Here is a 16,972-nt window from a genome sequence, read left to right as displayed (position 1 = left end):
CTCCGATGCCTGAGCCGCCCGATGATTGCTTCTTACCGCCAAGAATTGCATTCATAGCCATAGTCTATCGTGGAAGAATCCGATTTTTGTTAGCATTGTACCAATTTTGTTGCCAAGTGCCATTCGCTGTACGACACAGGCCAAATGCCAAGTCGACGGCACAGTGGCCAACGGCCCAGAGGCTTATTCTGCGCAGAGCTAGATAAAATCTGTTTACTTACACCAAGGCCTCGATCGCCGGCTGGTCCATCAACACCTCTCGTTCCGTCGGCCATTATCGGCTCCAGGGTGCCGTCGGGGTGTTTGACAGTCTGCGATCCATCGGGATGGGTGATGAGCTCGGGCGGCGGGGTACCGTAAGGATGTTCGACAGCCTGGCCAGGCGTGGTGCCAGTCTTTGCAGCTTGCGTGGGAATGTCCCATTGCGATACGCCGGTAGCGAGTTGAACGTAGTAATACTTTTTGCTGGCGCCATCCCATTGCGCGATCCAGCCGGGTGGGAGTTGAGGAGGGGCAAACGAGGGACCATCGCTGCTCGGCGAAGTTGGGCCGGCCATGGTTGGTGCTGGCTGCGGTGGTAGTGGTAGTGCTTTGGTCGAGATCTGATGGACGAGGGAAGCGAGGTGAGGAGAGAGAGATTGGGGGGAAACAAAGGCAACGACGGGAGACGAAGGGGGCCAAGTGTCCCAGACGGGGGTCAAAGAGGAAGAATTGAGAGCGAGTGAAACAGCGCAAGCAGTTTTGCTTGATGTTGTTGAGGAAAGTTGGGGTGGTGGGGGAAGGCGCTGGCTGCGTCGACGATATATGGCGACCAGATTGTCTAAGTTCAATGCTCTACATGGAGTCTGGTCTGGTCTGGTTGGAGTTGGGAGCGGCAGCCCGCATGTACTCCATGTGGTACTCCATGTGGTCATGTACTTGCGACTGGACTTGGACTGGACTGGGCTGGACCAGACCACCAGACTTTAGAGAGAGAGACATGGAAAGTCTCAACTCAAAGCCCGTGCCAGTCTGGCCTGGTCTGGTGGCATCTGCCGGTGGAGGGGGTCGAGGCTCTGTTCGTCGCCAAGTCTGGGTGGAAGCGATGGCAGCCTTCCATTCTCCCGGTTCTAGTTTGCAGTTTTTCGTATGGTATAAGCTGTTTGTTTATTTTTCGCGGCTCTTGTGCATGCAGGCCAGACTCAACATCAACTGCGGTACTTGTACTCCGTAGCGATCATGATTCTCGATAGGTACACAACCAAGTCCCGTCTACCGCAATCGCCGGCTTGTCTATCGATCCTTTGTTGCTAACTTTAGGAACTTAGAAGCTATTGTCTGCTATTGCGAATGCCAGACCCCATCTCTCAGTCGCTCCTTCCCGATGTCCGCAAGCACAAGTCCAGCAGCCAAGGTGGCGGGGCTGGTCTGCCCAACCAAGGTTGCCAATTGGCGGCCTCGCAAACTTCAATGTTCCTTCGGCACCATTCATTCAGTCAAAGTCTCATCGAACATTTGGGGTCCTCAAAGAGACCAAGGAAATGCATGGCACGAGACACCTCATCAGACCCGGCCAGACCGTGACAAGGCCAAATCTGCGCGACCATCGGGCTCAAACGTTTGTTCATACTGGCATCAACAGCAAACCTTTCATCGTTGGGCAGAGCCGATTGTACCCTGCATGAATCTCTGAAGTCCCAGCATCGCGAGACTTTAGAAATACAACCCAAGGCCTCCAATCAGAACTTTCGCAAACTAGCATTTGCCAGAGGCCTCATCTCATGCTGCCATACTCCGTACACAATGGCCTGACTTATTGTTGGCCCTCCACGGTGTCGAGAAAATGGCCAACGCCCAAGCACTGCCTCGGCGGCGAAAGTTGGCCCAGCCACCAGGCACGACATCAGCCTCGGCTTCGTCATCTCAACTGCAAAAGAACACTCGCAAGTCCAACGCCCGCCCGAATGACAGACAGCCCAACTTTCCTCGCCCTCTTATGCTGTGGTGTAGTATTTCCAGATCTCGGTGACAATGCGTGCACACTTGTGGCCCGGTTTATATCCATGCGAGCATGACCGTTGCCATGCTGGGAACCTAACGATACAGTGGGAGGTGTATTTGCCCACCTTGAGGCGACTAATCCATTCTCTGTGGTCAAATACTTATGATCAGGGACTGTGTTTGTATGATTGTGTCAAATCCACCGCGGAGGGAAGTATTGATTCCCATGCCTAAATCCGATTCACATTATGTCACTCTGATTATGTCTGTACAATTGCGGGTTTCACTTACATTTGTTCCAAGTGTACTAGTATCTCGAGCAATCGTAATTACGCCACTTCACCTAAACTAGATACAATACTACCAAGAATACGTATTGTGAAGACGATTGAAATTTCTCCTATTTGAGGCAACTTAATAGAAATCCAACATTACGTACCTCTATTCCGACTTGCTATCGTGTTGTCAGGCCCGTGGGGTTATTTACGCCTACCCTAACAACCTAGACCAGGGCAGTTTACTTGCCGGACTAAACTTACACGATACCTACGATGAGCAATCTGTATTCCGGTGCTCATCACACATTCACCTTCTACTAATGTATGAACACAAATTGGAGGGTAGTGAATGCAAACTAAACCTGTGTCTAGTCTACAGTCTGTATTGAAAGTTTTCGCCACATCCAAGTATATACTCACACATCCTAGTTTGTGTTAGTATATTGGCTCAGAAATGCAAACGGAATACAAGCCCATCTGCGTTACGACAACAAATTCACTCCCATGACAAGAAAATCACGTAATGGAACGGAATACAGAACAACAAAATCAATTTCTGTATAACAAACGAAAAACACCCGCGGCATTCCTCTCAAATCTACAAAAAATGCATGCTTCTCCTCCAAACAATAGTATGCATTCGGAATGGCTCTGTCTCCGGCCATGATGACGCTCGCCTGCGAGTCTAAATTCCCATAGATGTCTGATTAGTCCTCAATGCCCACCACAAGATCCTCCACTTCCCTCACCATCCACCGCAGCAGTTGCACTTGGAGATGTCTGGACATTCGCGATGCCCGCGGCTGATGTAGCATCAACCGGTTCGTAAGGCAAGGTCGAAGGTTCACTGGAGCTGCTTGTAGCGGTTCCCGTCTCGGTCGCGATGCTAGACAGCGTCAAATCCTACTTGGCGCAGTTTCCAACGGGACCAGCAGTCTTCTGCGAGTTCACATTGACATCGGGACCAGGCTTGGGGAACAGCAAGTCCTTGCCCTCGACGGTCGAGCACCCATTGCCAACGTTGGCAACAAACATGGCAGGGCGGCTGCTGATGGAGTCGGAAACACCACGGGCCTTGCGAATCTTCGCGCTGTTACGTCCCGCGATGGTAACCGCAGCGCAGTTCATGTACATCTCGCGGTTGCCAACCTGGTTGAACCAGGACCAGGCGAAGAGGGCCTTACCGGCCGGGGTATCGTTGGGCAGAGCAAAGTTGTAGCTCGAGTCACCCATGACAGGGCAGTTACCAATGTAAGAATGTATGACTTTCCAGCTGTTGCCGCCGTCAAAGGACAGAGAGGCTTGGCAACTGCCTCCATTGTGGGGAGTGCCGCCGGTGATGGTCATCTTGTAAGACTGGCCTGGGGTCCAAGTGACGACCGACTGGCCCTGAGGAGTGCCAGCGAGCTTATGGTATCCCTTGCAAGGAAAGTCGGAGCCGCTGGCCGAGAGGGGCGAGGTCATGCTGTAGTCAATGTCGGTGGTGAACTTGTTAAACTTGGAGCGGAATGGAGGAGGGTCCTTCATCTCCATATGAGCTGATCCGAAGGATGCAAGGCCGATGATGGCAGCGGTTGCAGCGGCGAAGGTCTTCATGTTGACTGGCTTTGAGATGTTGTTTCTGTTGTAGAAAGATGTGTGTTTTGAAGGAAGGTTGATTCCGAAGAACAAGAGATACTAGCTCGTTGTGACTAGGATGCAAAAAAGTATGTAGACAAGAAGAGAGAAGGTAGAGTCTATCAAAGACCCTGAGTTTCTATGTGCAGGAGCTGTGAATGATGAGATGAGAGAGATGTTTCCTTCCATCTTCAAGGGAGATGAGTCGAAATTTATATTCATTCACCCTGTGAATGTGTATGAGCAAGGGCATATAGTCTAAGTCGTGTGTGTGTGCCATCCCGAACAATTGAATCACAACTCCTATTCGCACCCATGATGGACAATAGACAGCTGGTTTAGGCACGTAACGTTAGGTCATTGTCGTCGTCCTCCCACCCCCACGCACAAAATCACCATCAACCAGCAGATACTGCGAGTCCTCCCAGGTCCGACGGAGAAAAGTTGCCCGTAACAGCATGTTAGAGCTGCCGCCGACCCCGGCCGCAGAATTCCGAAGCGCGAACGGAGCTTGTCAAGCAGATAACTACCCCAGTGGCAACCCAGGAACTACCTAGGTAGTTCTTCAAGCAGCTAAATGGCAACTGATACTCTTGAGTCTTGACGAGAAAGGGGTGTAGCTCTTCTTGTGAGGCGTGTGGATCTTCCATCTAGTGTCGATGGTTAACGACTACTCACTTGACCAACAACACCATCCTATTCTTATGCAACATCAACCCAGGGCCACACGGAATGCAACTTGAAGCATACCTGTATAAGTTACCCCTGTGCTAGTCTCCACTAGCTTTCGTCGTTTGCCCAGTGTGTCCTCACAACCGGTGATGATTCAAAGTGTCATGATGAGATGATAGTTGTTTAATCCGAGCCTGATGACTTGTGCAACGATGGTGACACGATCAAGCCAGAATAGTGTTTGACACTGTTTCAACAAACATTATGCTGGAGATGTGTATAGGTGCGCCGAAGACAAAAGATGCTCGCTAATTGGAGATGGTTACACAGCCCTGAGCATGACAGTTGGTCGGTTTGTGGATGCAGGAGCCGGGATTCTTCGATGGTTCGTCTCCAAGATCGTCATTTTCATGCTGCTTGTCTGCATGCATGGTCTGGCAGGAGCTAGCTATCAACAAGCTCCTTCCTTCAGCGCGAATGCCCACTTTGGGCTGGAATCAAGGCCGGATGTCTGGGGTTGTCCAAGTCTCCAAGCCCAGGACCCAATCGAGTAGTCGAAGGAGCCGCTTTCTGCAGCCACCAGCAGAAATCCAGGCACCAGAAGCACACCAAACTTGGTTCCAAGGTTCCAAGTTGTTATGTCCGCCTCCAGTCTGCATCGCTCCTGCCATATCGTCTGTCACAAGACACTTCCAAGATTTCAAGCCTGAAATCACAAACCACAAACAATCTTGCCAAGCATTCGATGATAGCACTATTAATCTTCATGCAACACATCGTCCCTCCTCGTCTTGTCAGCGACACTAAAATCACCAAGACCCCGCATAGCATCTCTCCGACTCTAAACCAACCTCGTGAACCAAGCCCTCAAGCCTGTCCTCCACGTCTCCCATCCCGCCGGGGTACGCGAAGCACGAACCAACTTTGACACTTCATTGTAGTATAAGGCACTTCGTCGTCCAACCTCTCCGCGTGTGTTGGCATCATCTGCGGATCATTTAGGGCCGGCATCAAGGTTGTCAGTTGAGGAAAAACATCCGCGGGCCAATACAATCCAAAATATACTCAATATTCTCCGCACACATCATTTAATCTATCCGCCTGTTTCTGGATGAGGGATATTTTTACACGAATCACTTGATAGGACGCCCGTATTTCGTGTCAGTCTCTTCATCTAATCTAAATTACCATATATTGGCTCACGAGCAACATCAGCGACGAGCAGCGCATTTTCGGCGTCAGTATTCGAGGACGCCCTCCGCAGACGATATATCCACGATAACCGCAATCACCCCAATCAATTATACATCCCCAGAGTCTTCATCTCAGTTTCTCCTTGCAGGCGCCATACCGTGGCCAGCTGTATGTACTGCAACGTCGCCTCCCCCCGTCCCCATGTCGACCTGACATGCCCTCAATCTAGCACAGGACCAGACATCCATGCATCATCCATTCATTCCATGTAAATCATGTCCCAAGAGGGCAGCAACAAAAGCGACTTTGAATCGCTGCTAGCCCCCACGCACCTGTTCCTGACGCCGCTGTTTCTGTGGCTAGTGAACCGATTTCCTATTTGGAGCTCAAGTTCATGTATGTCTGGCTCTATGGCTTCTTTCGAATGCAAGCGGCCCGATGCAACAGATGCCCGCTTTCGTTGTGCACCAGCAAAACACCAAAGCGACAACTAAACGGACTATTTGCTTGATATAGTTATGATTGGCGCCCCATCATGGAATGAAACTGCCACTTCCCCCGGTTAGTGTCCTTTTTCTTCCCATCCTTCAGGATAAATTACAGTCCCGTAGCGCCAACTTTGGTCCTGCAGCTTATTGTAACCTCCTTCAGCCACAATAGTCCGTTATCCCAGTCACAGCCAACTTGGAACTCAGCCAAGAACCCAAGCACTCAAGAGCCTTGTCTACAACCTGGCTCACCACGCTTCATCGCAATCTTTGTGGACAAAACCGAAGTCTTCCCCACATCCTTTGTCCTGTCGGCAACTCGTCTCGTGCCAGCCCAACTACCGAACAGGTAGGTCCTTACTACTTACCCCGGAATGTTGGAGACTGAGAATCTGGTACTCCAATGCACACTAACCTCTAGTCTGACCAGCCAGGTGCTAGCTGGCTGGGCCAAGGTCTGGGCGGTAACGTAACTTCCGCATACCCAGCCGTCATATCAAATGGATAGTTCTTTACCGTACTTGACCAAAATTGAGTGTATGCTTTGCGTAGGCTTTGCTTCAGAGTCTCATGTGACTTTATTCTCTTCACTGTACAACTACTATCTACTGCTCCGGCTATCTGATACCAAAGCCATCAACCACTCCATGCCATGCTCGCTATCCTCTCCATACAACGAACTGTCCGAGGCCCTGTCAACGACCACAGAAGCTGATATCTCCCATGTTCAGCGTCGCTCGCTCCTCGACGCTCGGCTCCAATGCTGGCCCAGTAAGATATGCTTCTGGTACAAAAATCAATAGTCGAGTGAGCCATGAGTGTTCATTTGACCCCCAACATCACTCTCGACCTCACCCTCACCCTCACCCTCACCCAGCCCAACCTAACCTCCGCAGCCCATTGTCCAAGACCAAAGCTCCATTGCATCATAGACGTACAAGGGAGTCAGTAACCGCCACAGTGTGCAATCACAAGGTGGTTCTCAGGCGTTTTGAATATAAAGGAGAAAACCGGCCATTGCGAAGCTGTTAAACCACCGGGTCTTCGGATAACAAGCTGCTCTACCCAAAAGTAGGCAAGATACATCATCCACACCCCCAACGACGGCCCATACCAATGATCCATATCGCAACCAAAAAAAATATATGATTCATCGGAAAGTGCCTCCCCCATCACATGCAATCCAGAGTTGAGATAAAAGATGAAAATAATGGCGTCTGGATTGTGATAAACATTCCCTAAGACGCAGTAGTTGCTGCTGCATACATAGCTGGTGCAACACCTAACAAAATTTGTTTGTGTTATCATATGGCAAGTCCGTCAGATGTAGTAGCCGATAGCATCATGCCGGCCAACTGATCTTCCAGTAAAATCTGACTGTAACCAATGATAACTCTTAACCTAGTCGGCCCATGCCTTTCGGCAATAACGGCTGGCGTTTCCGTCTCCCGTCGCTCAAAAGGTGACAGTAGACCCATACTACACATAGCCGTGGTAGCCTTTGACTAGGTTAAGGTCGGCCAGCAATGCCACGCCACGTTTTAACATAAAAAAGGTGCAAGGTAGAAGATGTCATCACTGACCAGGCCCGCTAGGTTGACCCGGACCATATGCAGGTTGGTTGTACTGCACATTGGGGCTCATGCCGTAGACAGGCTGGCCCTGCTGAGAGCCTTGATGCATCATGAGAGCTGCAGCGGGGCGTCCCGGGCTTGGATACCCATTACCACCTGGAACTGGCTGCGGTGGTCCAGTAGGTGGCATGTATTGCGGATGAGCGCCATGATACATCATCTGAGGCGTAACCATCCCTTGAGGGCCATGAATGAACTGGTGCTGCATCATCATCGGGCCACCCATGTGACCTTGTTGCGGTGGTACGTAGTGAGGATTGTTGGAGAAACTGCGATATTGTCCCATTTGGGGATTAGTTGGGGCAACGAAAACTGGCTGTTGATACGGGCCCTGGCCAGGATATGCAACTGGAAGTTGACCCATGCGAGGAGAAGCAAACGACTGGGCTGAATTGGAGTGCATCATCCTGTGTTCGTCAGAGCCGTACGGCGGATGCGGTACAGGCCCATGTTGTGGCGTGTGCATTTGCATCGGTGCCATGTGCGGTGACTGCCGAGTTGGCACGTTATGGGCGCCGTGCTGAAGATGAAATGGAAGTTGGTGCTGGTGCGCCATCTGTGGAACGACATGCGTGGGATTTGGAGTCGCTGCGGAGGGCCCGTTGAAAGGCTGTCGCTCGAGGTACTCTTTATATGTAAGATGCATGGTTGAATCAGGTTTTTCATCGTCTTGTAGCTGTCGCCACGTTGGCAGAGTGTCGTATGAGGGCCGTAGACCGCCGTTGTCGTCCCAGTTACGTCCTTGAGGCGGCGCCAAGGTCTTGATATGCGACAAAATCGAGCATTTATTGACATCCACAGCTTTCGTCTTACGGCGAATGATGGAGGTCTGCGGTGCCACAGGGCCGGGGCTGTCAGTGACGTTGTTGACCGAGGTGCGTGGGCTAGAACCTGCACTGGTGTGGCTGTTGGGATTGAAAGCGGCTGCAAAAGGGCTAGGTCTGAATTCATGGCTGTTAGGGTTCAACTTGGCGCCCATCTGTCCAGGAGCTCCGCTCAATCGCCTGTTGAAGCCAGAATCCGCATTGCTGGCGGGACCAGTAGGGGGAGCGCGCATCTCATGGCCTGGAGTGTGCTGTGCTGGGGGAGGCGGCTGCGAGTACCTTTGCTGTTCCACATGACGAAGTCTTTGTGCCAAGTTTCCGGTCGGCTGCTGGGAAGTGGTGTGTTGCGGGCCACCGCGGTTGTTTCGATATGGCTGGGGATGATATGGCTGCTGTGGAAATTGCTGGCGAGGTCCGGCGTGTCTATTACCGTTGCCTGTAGGCCCAGACACCTGTGGTACGGGGACTGTTCTTGTAGCACGGCTATCACCTGTATTGGCAGGATTGTGGACATCAGACGCTTTCGTGGTCGCCGCCTCCTTGGTAGACTGGCTCTTGTCTTTCGCCGCCGAATCCGACTTGGACTTGGACATCTCCTCGGCATTCTTCATAGCCTTTGCCTGGATTTCTTTCTGCTTTGCTGGGTCCTTTGCGATAATTGACACCAGATCCGTGGGTACGGGAGTTGTCAGCTTAAAGCTACTTGCGAACTTCTTCAATTCTGTCAACTTGACCTCCTTATCGGCACGGGCCTTGTTGGTCCTAGCCTTTTCTGCATTGAGACGCTGCTGAGACGCAAAGCTCTTAAATTCCTTTAATACGTCACGTTCGACGGTGGATGTTGCGCTTGGCGTTGCCTCCTTTGGCTGAGAAGACGTGTTACGGGAGGACGATGCAGAGGATGGACCGGCTGCGGTCGTCTTCTCCGAAGGCTTGGATTCAGGCGTTTTGGATTCCGAAGTGGTATTAGGCGGGGTTGCTGCCTTAGAATCACTGGGCTTCTCTTCCACGGGCTTGGGTGTAGACGACTTCGGAGTCTCTGCTTTGCCAGCAACGCCATTCTTAATCGCCTCCGAAGACTGAGGTCGTGACTGCTCCGTCGACGCAGCTTGTCTTTTAGCAGGAGCCTTGAGCTGTGAGGATATGATCGCTGGATCAACAGGTGCACCTTTCACAGTCGACTGCGACGTGGGTGCACGTTTGGCAGGGGGCGTGTAACGGTTCTCTCGGCCAGCCCCGGAGAGTGGAGGAAAGTCCTGGCGGCGTACACCACTATACCTATAGTCATACGAGTCAGCGAAGGCATCTTCAAGCACCAGAAGTGCATAAAACATACTTGTCTTCTTCATTCTCCTCCGAGGCACCACCTCCAACATAATCCATGACACGTTCTTCCGCAACATGAGCCGTGGTTGCTACACTGCGCTCTATTTCTTTGGCCTTTCTGTCGGCAGCAGCCATTCTTTCCCGATACTGAGGGTGTGTCTTGTTGATAGCAGTGGTATAGATATTCTCGTCGTAATCAGTCTTCAGGCCAAAGAGTTTCTCGTTTGCAGCAAATTGATCCCAGGGCATACTGCTGGAGGTGGAGGTGGCCTCTAGACTGCCGTCCACACCATCAGCAGCATCGGGAACCCAGGGCTGCAAGGTGCGCTCGTTCCCAAAACGGCTGTTTGATATAGCTGCATCGGTTCGAAAGTTTGATCTATTGCCTGTTCACACTTATGTCAGTGCCTGTCTAATGATTGAGGATCGACATCCGGCATACCATTTTGACCCCGGCCGTCGGCTCTGGCGGCACCGCCTCCGCTCGGCGTGCCTTCTTTCTTGGGGACAGGCATCTCGAGAAAGAAAAGAAAAACGCTCCAATCGCTAATAGAAGTTCAGAACTGTCAGATGTGGATGGTCTCGGCGCTGCATCCAACAAATCGCCAGCTCGTGCCGAGAAGGCGAGTGTTTCGGGACCGTATCGTGCCCGACGGTATTGTTCGAAAGGTTAATGAGAGGACGTCCTACTAGATGGGCAAAAAGCTGAAGGGTTAGTACGTAACCGTGGAAGATTTTTGGCTGGTGATGGTTCGGATCGCAATGTCAATAGGGGAGATCAGGATGGTGGGACAAGATTCAGTTTGTGGATCGCCCACTGAGCTGAATTCGATCACAGATATGTTGCGAAGCCAACGGGATCAGTGTTCAGGGAGAGTCAACCAAATTCTCAATCGCCATGAAACATTGTGTACGAACCTTGCGATGACGATGAAGAACCTCTGTGTCACGCGAACTCGGAATCAAAGATGAGGTTTTAGCTCAGGGTCGAACGAGCTGAAACAAAAAGGAAAAAAAAAAAGTTCGCTGTCAACGACTCTCCCCGCTTCTGTTATGGAAGAAATTAGCAAACGAATGACACAAAGACTGCCGAACAGCGGACGTGGTGTTCGGTAGACTCAAAGGCCTTGTGGTGATTGAGAATAAAGGAAGCGAGCGAACAGTGCTGGACGAGGTTGGCGCAGCACGGGGGGGACGAGCGGCCACGAGAGGAGGTCGTGAGGCTTACCTTGAGGGAAAGCGAAGGACAGGAAGGTAGGAGGGAGGATCTCCGGCGTGCCGTCCAGCTCGACGGTGCTATGACTGCCACACAATGGGCAAGGAGAGCATGGAGAGATGGAAAATGGAAGCCGAGAAAGGGAGAAGTTCTCTGGCACGAGCAGTGGAGGTTGGTGATGAGGCTTTGTTTTCCCGTACCCTGTCACACTTGCCCAAACTACAATGAGGCGCTTGTGGGCCGCAAGCCAGATGGCCAGACCAGAATTCTGTCAGGACACCGGACGCTTGAGGGGGTCTGGTACTAGGTAACTTTAGGGGAAGAAATACGGAGTACATTGCTCAAGTACGCCGGCAAGACCAGAACGGACATGAGACACTGTGTTTGGTTTCACTCAAGAGACCCTGGCACTGTACGAATAAAGTTTCACTAGGCTTATGCAAAGTTTGGCGATACTCTTTCATACAGTGTGATGTCAAATTTCACACTAATTGACTCTAGGTGCTCCATGTACCCCTTATTTTGGCAGGACCCTCCAACAAATTGCACGTCAATGCTCACCGGCTGCCCAAACTCCTTCCGTGCAGTTTGCTAATGGAGGGACAGAGACAGACCAAAGAAAAATATACGTCGCATGAATGGACCTCAGCTCTACTTACTTTTGCTAACCGTCAATCGCAGAAGCGGAGTAAAACTTTAAGGGGAAACCCAATTTTTTTGGCTCTCTGCTGCATTGTCATGGAAGCCACAGCTGCGCCAGTTTCTTTTTGGTTTGCTTGTCCCATGTCCTTGTTGCTGCGCATTGTTCCCGTGCCGTGTGCCGTCAATGTACCCAACATGACCTGCACAGTGAGCCAGTGACTCGTGGTCTTACACAAGACCGGGATAACAATAGAGCCTTACTTCACAGCCGAGACCCTGAACATCGCTTCAATCCACCTGTGCAATTGATCGCCACTATCACTGCACAGAATTCAGGAGTTCAGGCTTGGAAACTCAGTTCAATTTTACTTTTCTCCATCCCGTAGAGAGGATATGAAAAAGACGATAAGCTTACAATAGTCATAATAAGCGATTAACTTTACTCGCAGGCCTCCCAGACGCAATAGAGCTCGACTATGCTCACCCGCTGCTTTGAAACCGAATCACGCAACCCATCGGGTTTCTCTGGCAGTCATGGGAAGCCTAAAACTTGTTCGGCCAGTATTGCATACCTAGGTACCTAGGTAGGTAGTCACACAGACAACGTGGATGATACTTGTGGACGGTTACGCTTGGCGGTAAACGTGTCAGCATACACGCAAAACCCAATGGCCTGGCAATCGTTCAGGCTGTGTTCACTGTCACTCTCACTCCAACACCGGACAAACTTGCTGGAACGCTATGTGAACAAAGGGGATTTCTACTACAGATATTCACAAACATGGCAGCCCCGGCCCACCCATTCTAGACGACTTTAAAACTGTTGGTACAGGCTCTTCCCAAGCTTTTTCCGCCGTTATAATACTCCTTTTATACCCGAAGGCCAATCTCCTCAGCATATGGCAGCACAAACAAATCACCAACCGTGGAAACAGTGGCCTTGCCATCCAGGAGGGCCTTGGCAGTCTGTTGCAGCAATGAGTTAGCTTTCGATCCCAAGTGACGATACAAGGAGTAATCGGCAAGGTGAGGCAACTTACAGTCTTCAACTTGTCGGCAGTAACACCATCAATACCCTTAGCCAGAGCAGCCAAGTCAGTAGCCTTGCCGCTGTTCACGAGGCCAGAGCCGGCTTGCAGAAGGCTGGGGGAGCGCAGCTGAGCCTTCTCGAGAATGTTGAACTTGGCGTTGGCAACGGCCTTGGTGATATCATCCTTGCCAACAGTGCCGTCGGCGATGCTCTTCAGAGCCTTGGCAGTCTCCTCAGCACCCTTGCGGACAGAGGCGGCAGTACCAGACAGTTGGACAGTCAGGAGACCAGCGTCAGAGTAAGCCAAGCTAGAAGCGGAGACAGAGAGACCAGACACTCCAGCAGTAGCCTTGGAGAGAAGGCTGAAGCCAGGAGCCCACTTGATGGTGGGCTGGCCACCAAGCAGAGCGGCCAAAACGGCAATCTCGGGCTTGGAGCCGGCGGCATCAGATCCGGGGAAGGCAATGACCATGGAGTTACCACCGGGGTGGCTGGTTCGCTGCTCGCCACCATAGTATTTGGAAGCCTCAGTCTTGAGGCTCTGGCCGCTCTGGGAAGCGGCGGGCACATCCTTGAAGAACTGGCCGACCCAGTTGGTCAGGGTATCAGTAGAGGCACCATCGGCGACAATGGCAATGTTGGGCTTAGAGTAAACGACATCGGCGTAGCTAGCGATGTACTCCTCGTTCAGATACTTCTGAACGGGCGAAGAGGACGAGGGGTAAACGGAAGCACCAAGGCCATTGTGGAAGGCGACGGCGTGAGCGTTGTCCAGGGCGAGGGCAGAAACGTTGGCATTGAGGGCGGCTTGCTTAATGTGAAGAACTCGCTCGACATCTTCGTGGAATTCGTGGGCTACAATTGATGTTAGTTCGCCTCGTTCCAGTCCCAATTCGGCCTGGCAATATCTCACTGGTGTACTTGGTCATTGAGACCACTTCGGCCAGAAGCTCGGCAAAGTAAGGCAGATCTTCCCGGAGGAAGCTGGCCTCGAGGACGAGGGCTTCTCGGGTATGTGAGGCATTCAATTGGCCACCAAGAAGTTCGGACTCGCGAGTAATGCGGAGGGCAGATCGTCGTTGGGTGTTCTAGAAACAGCGGCAAATTAGCTCAGGTGTTTTTTTTTAGCCGCGGGTATCAAGTCATCGCGGGCAGACTTGCCTTGAAAGCAAACTCCTCAAGACCAACGGTCAAACCAGGCAGAGGCTGGTATCGAGTACCAGCCTTGGCAACAACCGCAAGCTTGGTAGTAGGACCGTGAGCATCCCTTGAAGCAACCTTCAACCCGGACACATCCGCCGTCTCGAAGGCTCCCGTCGAGGCAGCGGCAGCAAAACCGCGGCGCTGCAAGGGCTGGACGCTGCAGGACCGACGGACGGCCTGCTGCGCGGTTTGCGCGAGAGACGATCTCGAGATCATTGTCGAGCGTGAGGGCGTAGGCGATTGGGTATCCTTCGGCCGTCGTGGTGAAGCAATTGGATCTCAAAAAGAAGTGCCTCGTTCGTTCGACGAACCAGCTCCCGTCTAATTTTCGGCCTCGGGGGAGGATTGGGGATCACGTGATTGGATGATCAACTCCCGGCATCCAACTGGTTGTTGAAGCTTGAAGCGGGTACCTCGTCGATGACCATTCCGCGATTGCAACTCACCCTACACCACAACCAGCATATTCACATGATGAAGGAACAATTGATCATTTTCAACATCCCAATATGGCGGCGCAGTACTTATTGTGCAAATATATTCTTGGGGATGGTCTAATTGGAATAAATTTCAGTGGTATTCGAAGCTCCCCCAACCTGCTCACAGAATTCTGCATGGCACGTCACCAACCGTATGACTGCGTTTGTTCCAGAGATGGTTCTTGAGTGGCACGAATGAACCGGTCTCTCAGCTAGAGTTGATGCATCCCAACACCTCCTTGACTACGATATGGAGCCCACCTTGCGTTATGAACGGACCTTGGTACATCCTCAACAGCTCTCAAAGATGAAGACGTCCTAATTTTACAAACAATGTCCATTCCAAGTGGCACCATATCATATCCTACTGCGATGGTGAGACATTGGCTGATCATTTTCTCAAGCCACCACGAGAAGTCTCGCCAAAGTCTCCATTAGAGATCAAAAGGGCCGGGCAGTGCAAAAGTAAAGCTGCCAAAATCATATTCTGCCTGCAGACTTGCAAGCATGTCCGAAATATGGTGGCCATTAGTTCCACTATTCGTCTCCGTGTCCAAGCAGCCCATATTTGGATCCAAAGTTGGCGCGTAGTCTCTTATAGCCGACGAGTTGATTCTACTTGTAGTGGTTGCATACTGCGCTAGTCGGCCAAGGTACCAGGTTTCCAAGAACTTTGCTCGTTTTGCGAGGTGCAAAAACACATTGTTCTCACCACCGGGATCCTTAATCGAAACTGAAGCCGACTCCAATCGCAGTATTGTTTGGCGCAAAACGTGAGCCATATCGGTAAACTGCCTCAGCTGCTTCGTCTGTTGGCAAATGTTTGGATGTGTTGCCACAATATCTAGCCTTGTTGCAAGAGAAAGTCCGCAATAGAGTGCAATCCACTCCATATTCGTGATTATGGCCTCGTCTCCTACAGGAAGTGCAAGAGAGATATTGACTATGGACTTCACGGCGAAGATACTACCTGACAACCACTGTAGGAATTCATGAGGGTTGTCGTAGGAAACACGACCTTCCTGGAGCTTGTCAAGTCCGAAAAGGCTTTCGCCTGGTCCTGACTGGCCGAGGAGCAGCTCCGCTATGTGTACTTGCAGTGACAAAATTCCTAAAAGATTGCGAATTAGCGGCATTTTTTCACTTTTCAGATTATCAGGCCGAAACTTACGATTTTCGCTCAGCGGGAAGGATATAGCTGCCTTCACCGTTGTCAACTCATTTGCCAGTTCTTCTATCCTTAATCCCGGCGGTGGTAAATAACTGGATTCGGGCTCCCCAGCCATAGTATCACTGATTGCCTCGATCATTCGTTGCATCCGAATAATTAGAGACAAATATTTGTCCGAGGGCTCCAATTGCAAGGCGCTCAGCGCCTCACATCGTTGTAAGTAGTAAGGCCTGTACCCAAAACTTCGAGATTTCTGCAAAAGAACAGACGTACTTTAGAAAGTTATTATCCAGAGTCTCGAGTAAAGACGAGGCTACCAACCTGGATGCCAAATAGTACGTTCCAGCAACCGCCCTGACCTCATCTGGCGTCCAGTCGTGGACACTATCCTCGTTCTTAGAATCTAATCCCCATAATTTCGTATTCTTTGGTCGATCCATTCTCAAATCGGATATGATACTGACGGCTAGACCCAAGTGTTGCGAATACCGTTTTGGTCGTGGTTGATATTGTGCCCTGTGAATGATGAGCACCTCCATCAGATTAGTGCTACCGTCACATCTTGTCAACTCACCATGCTAAGAAAATCAGGAGCCCTTGAAGCATCTCGAGAGACGCAAAATTGCCATCCATCATCCGAAGGGTAACCAATTTGTTGAAAAGCTCTCCAAGCATCTGCTGCGTGGTGGCGTTGTCAAAGGAGGCTACAGCCAGAACCGCCAAGCAGACAGCCGGTTTTTGGCAATTCAGCATCTCTATTGGTATCGGAGGCACCAAAACAAACGGAAAATGGGGGTTCATTCTGGAATAGAAAGTATCAAGCAAATTCTGCGCAGCTTCAGTACCCAAGATCCCGGTGCTGAGGGGACAGCACGGGGATTCATCGTCAATTCTTCCCACCAACGCTCGCTGAGATAGATGTGTATTATGACTCGAGGAAGTCAATGCTACTGGTGAGCAACTCCTTTCTTGATTTGCAGAAGCCAATCTCTGCGCGCTTCGAATGTCATTTCATGTCAGTTGAGAAATCATGTGCGCAAGATTCTACGCCTACCCAGTACGTGGTACCACCCGTCGTTTAGACTGAGCAAATACACATTGTTTATCCAGCCGGAGACATCGATCGCATGCGCCAGAGTCTTGAGTCTTGACACACTTGATCTTGGCGTGAAAGCAAGTTTGGCAGGTTCGTAGACGGGGCATTTCTGCCTCGTTGTG

The 16,972-nt window shown here is 51.2% G+C and overlaps 4 protein-coding genes across 4 annotated transcripts; all 4 read right to left on the bottom strand.

The window, feature by feature from the left end:
• Window positions 1-3,161: 3,161 nt before the first annotated feature.
• VFPPC_01852 (RNA polymerase Rpb1 repeat domain-containing protein) lies at window positions 3,162-3,854 on the bottom strand (the record flags this gene model as incomplete). Its single annotated transcript, XM_018281610.1, has 1 exon — window positions 3,162-3,854. One exon carries the CDS (start codon window positions 3,852-3,854, stop codon window positions 3,162-3,164), a length of 693 nt encoding a protein of 230 aa, XP_018150403.1.
• A 3,950-nt stretch (window positions 3,855-7,804) lies between these two features.
• Window positions 7,805-10,528, bottom strand: VFPPC_01851 (PAB1 binding protein; the record flags this gene model as incomplete). Its single annotated transcript, XM_018281609.1, has 3 exons — window positions 7,805-9,965; window positions 10,024-10,399; window positions 10,456-10,528. 3 exons carry the CDS (start codon window positions 10,526-10,528, stop codon window positions 7,805-7,807), a joined length of 2,610 nt encoding a protein of 869 aa, XP_018150402.1.
• A 2,213-nt stretch (window positions 10,529-12,741) lies between these two features.
• VFPPC_01850 (cytochrome b-c1 complex subunit 2) lies at window positions 12,742-14,320 on the bottom strand (the record flags this gene model as incomplete). The annotated part of the gene is made up of 4 exons (XM_018281608.1): window positions 12,742-12,837; window positions 12,912-13,756; window positions 13,815-13,989; window positions 14,090-14,320. The coding sequence occupies 4 exons, from the start codon at window positions 14,318-14,320 to the stop codon at window positions 12,742-12,744; spliced, it is 1,347 nt and encodes a 448-aa protein (XP_018150400.1).
• A 697-nt stretch (window positions 14,321-15,017) lies between these two features.
• Window positions 15,018-16,555, bottom strand: VFPPC_01849 (hypothetical protein; the record flags this gene model as incomplete). The annotated part of the gene is made up of 4 exons (XM_022428242.1): window positions 15,018-15,694; window positions 15,755-16,026; window positions 16,076-16,270; window positions 16,329-16,555. 4 exons carry the CDS (start codon window positions 16,553-16,555, stop codon window positions 15,018-15,020), a joined length of 1,371 nt encoding a protein of 456 aa, XP_022284764.1.
• Between the last annotated feature and the right edge of the window lie 417 nt (window positions 16,556-16,972).

The sequence above is a fragment of the Pochonia chlamydosporia genome, chromosome 1 (genome assembly GCF_001653235.2).
Source record: "Pochonia chlamydosporia 170 chromosome 1, whole genome shotgun sequence".
In the NCBI taxonomy this organism is placed as follows: Eukaryota; Fungi; Ascomycota; class Sordariomycetes; order Hypocreales; family Clavicipitaceae; genus Pochonia; species Pochonia chlamydosporia.
The sequence above is the reverse complement of the archived record's forward strand: the minus strand, read 5'-3'. Positions and strand labels throughout refer to the sequence as shown.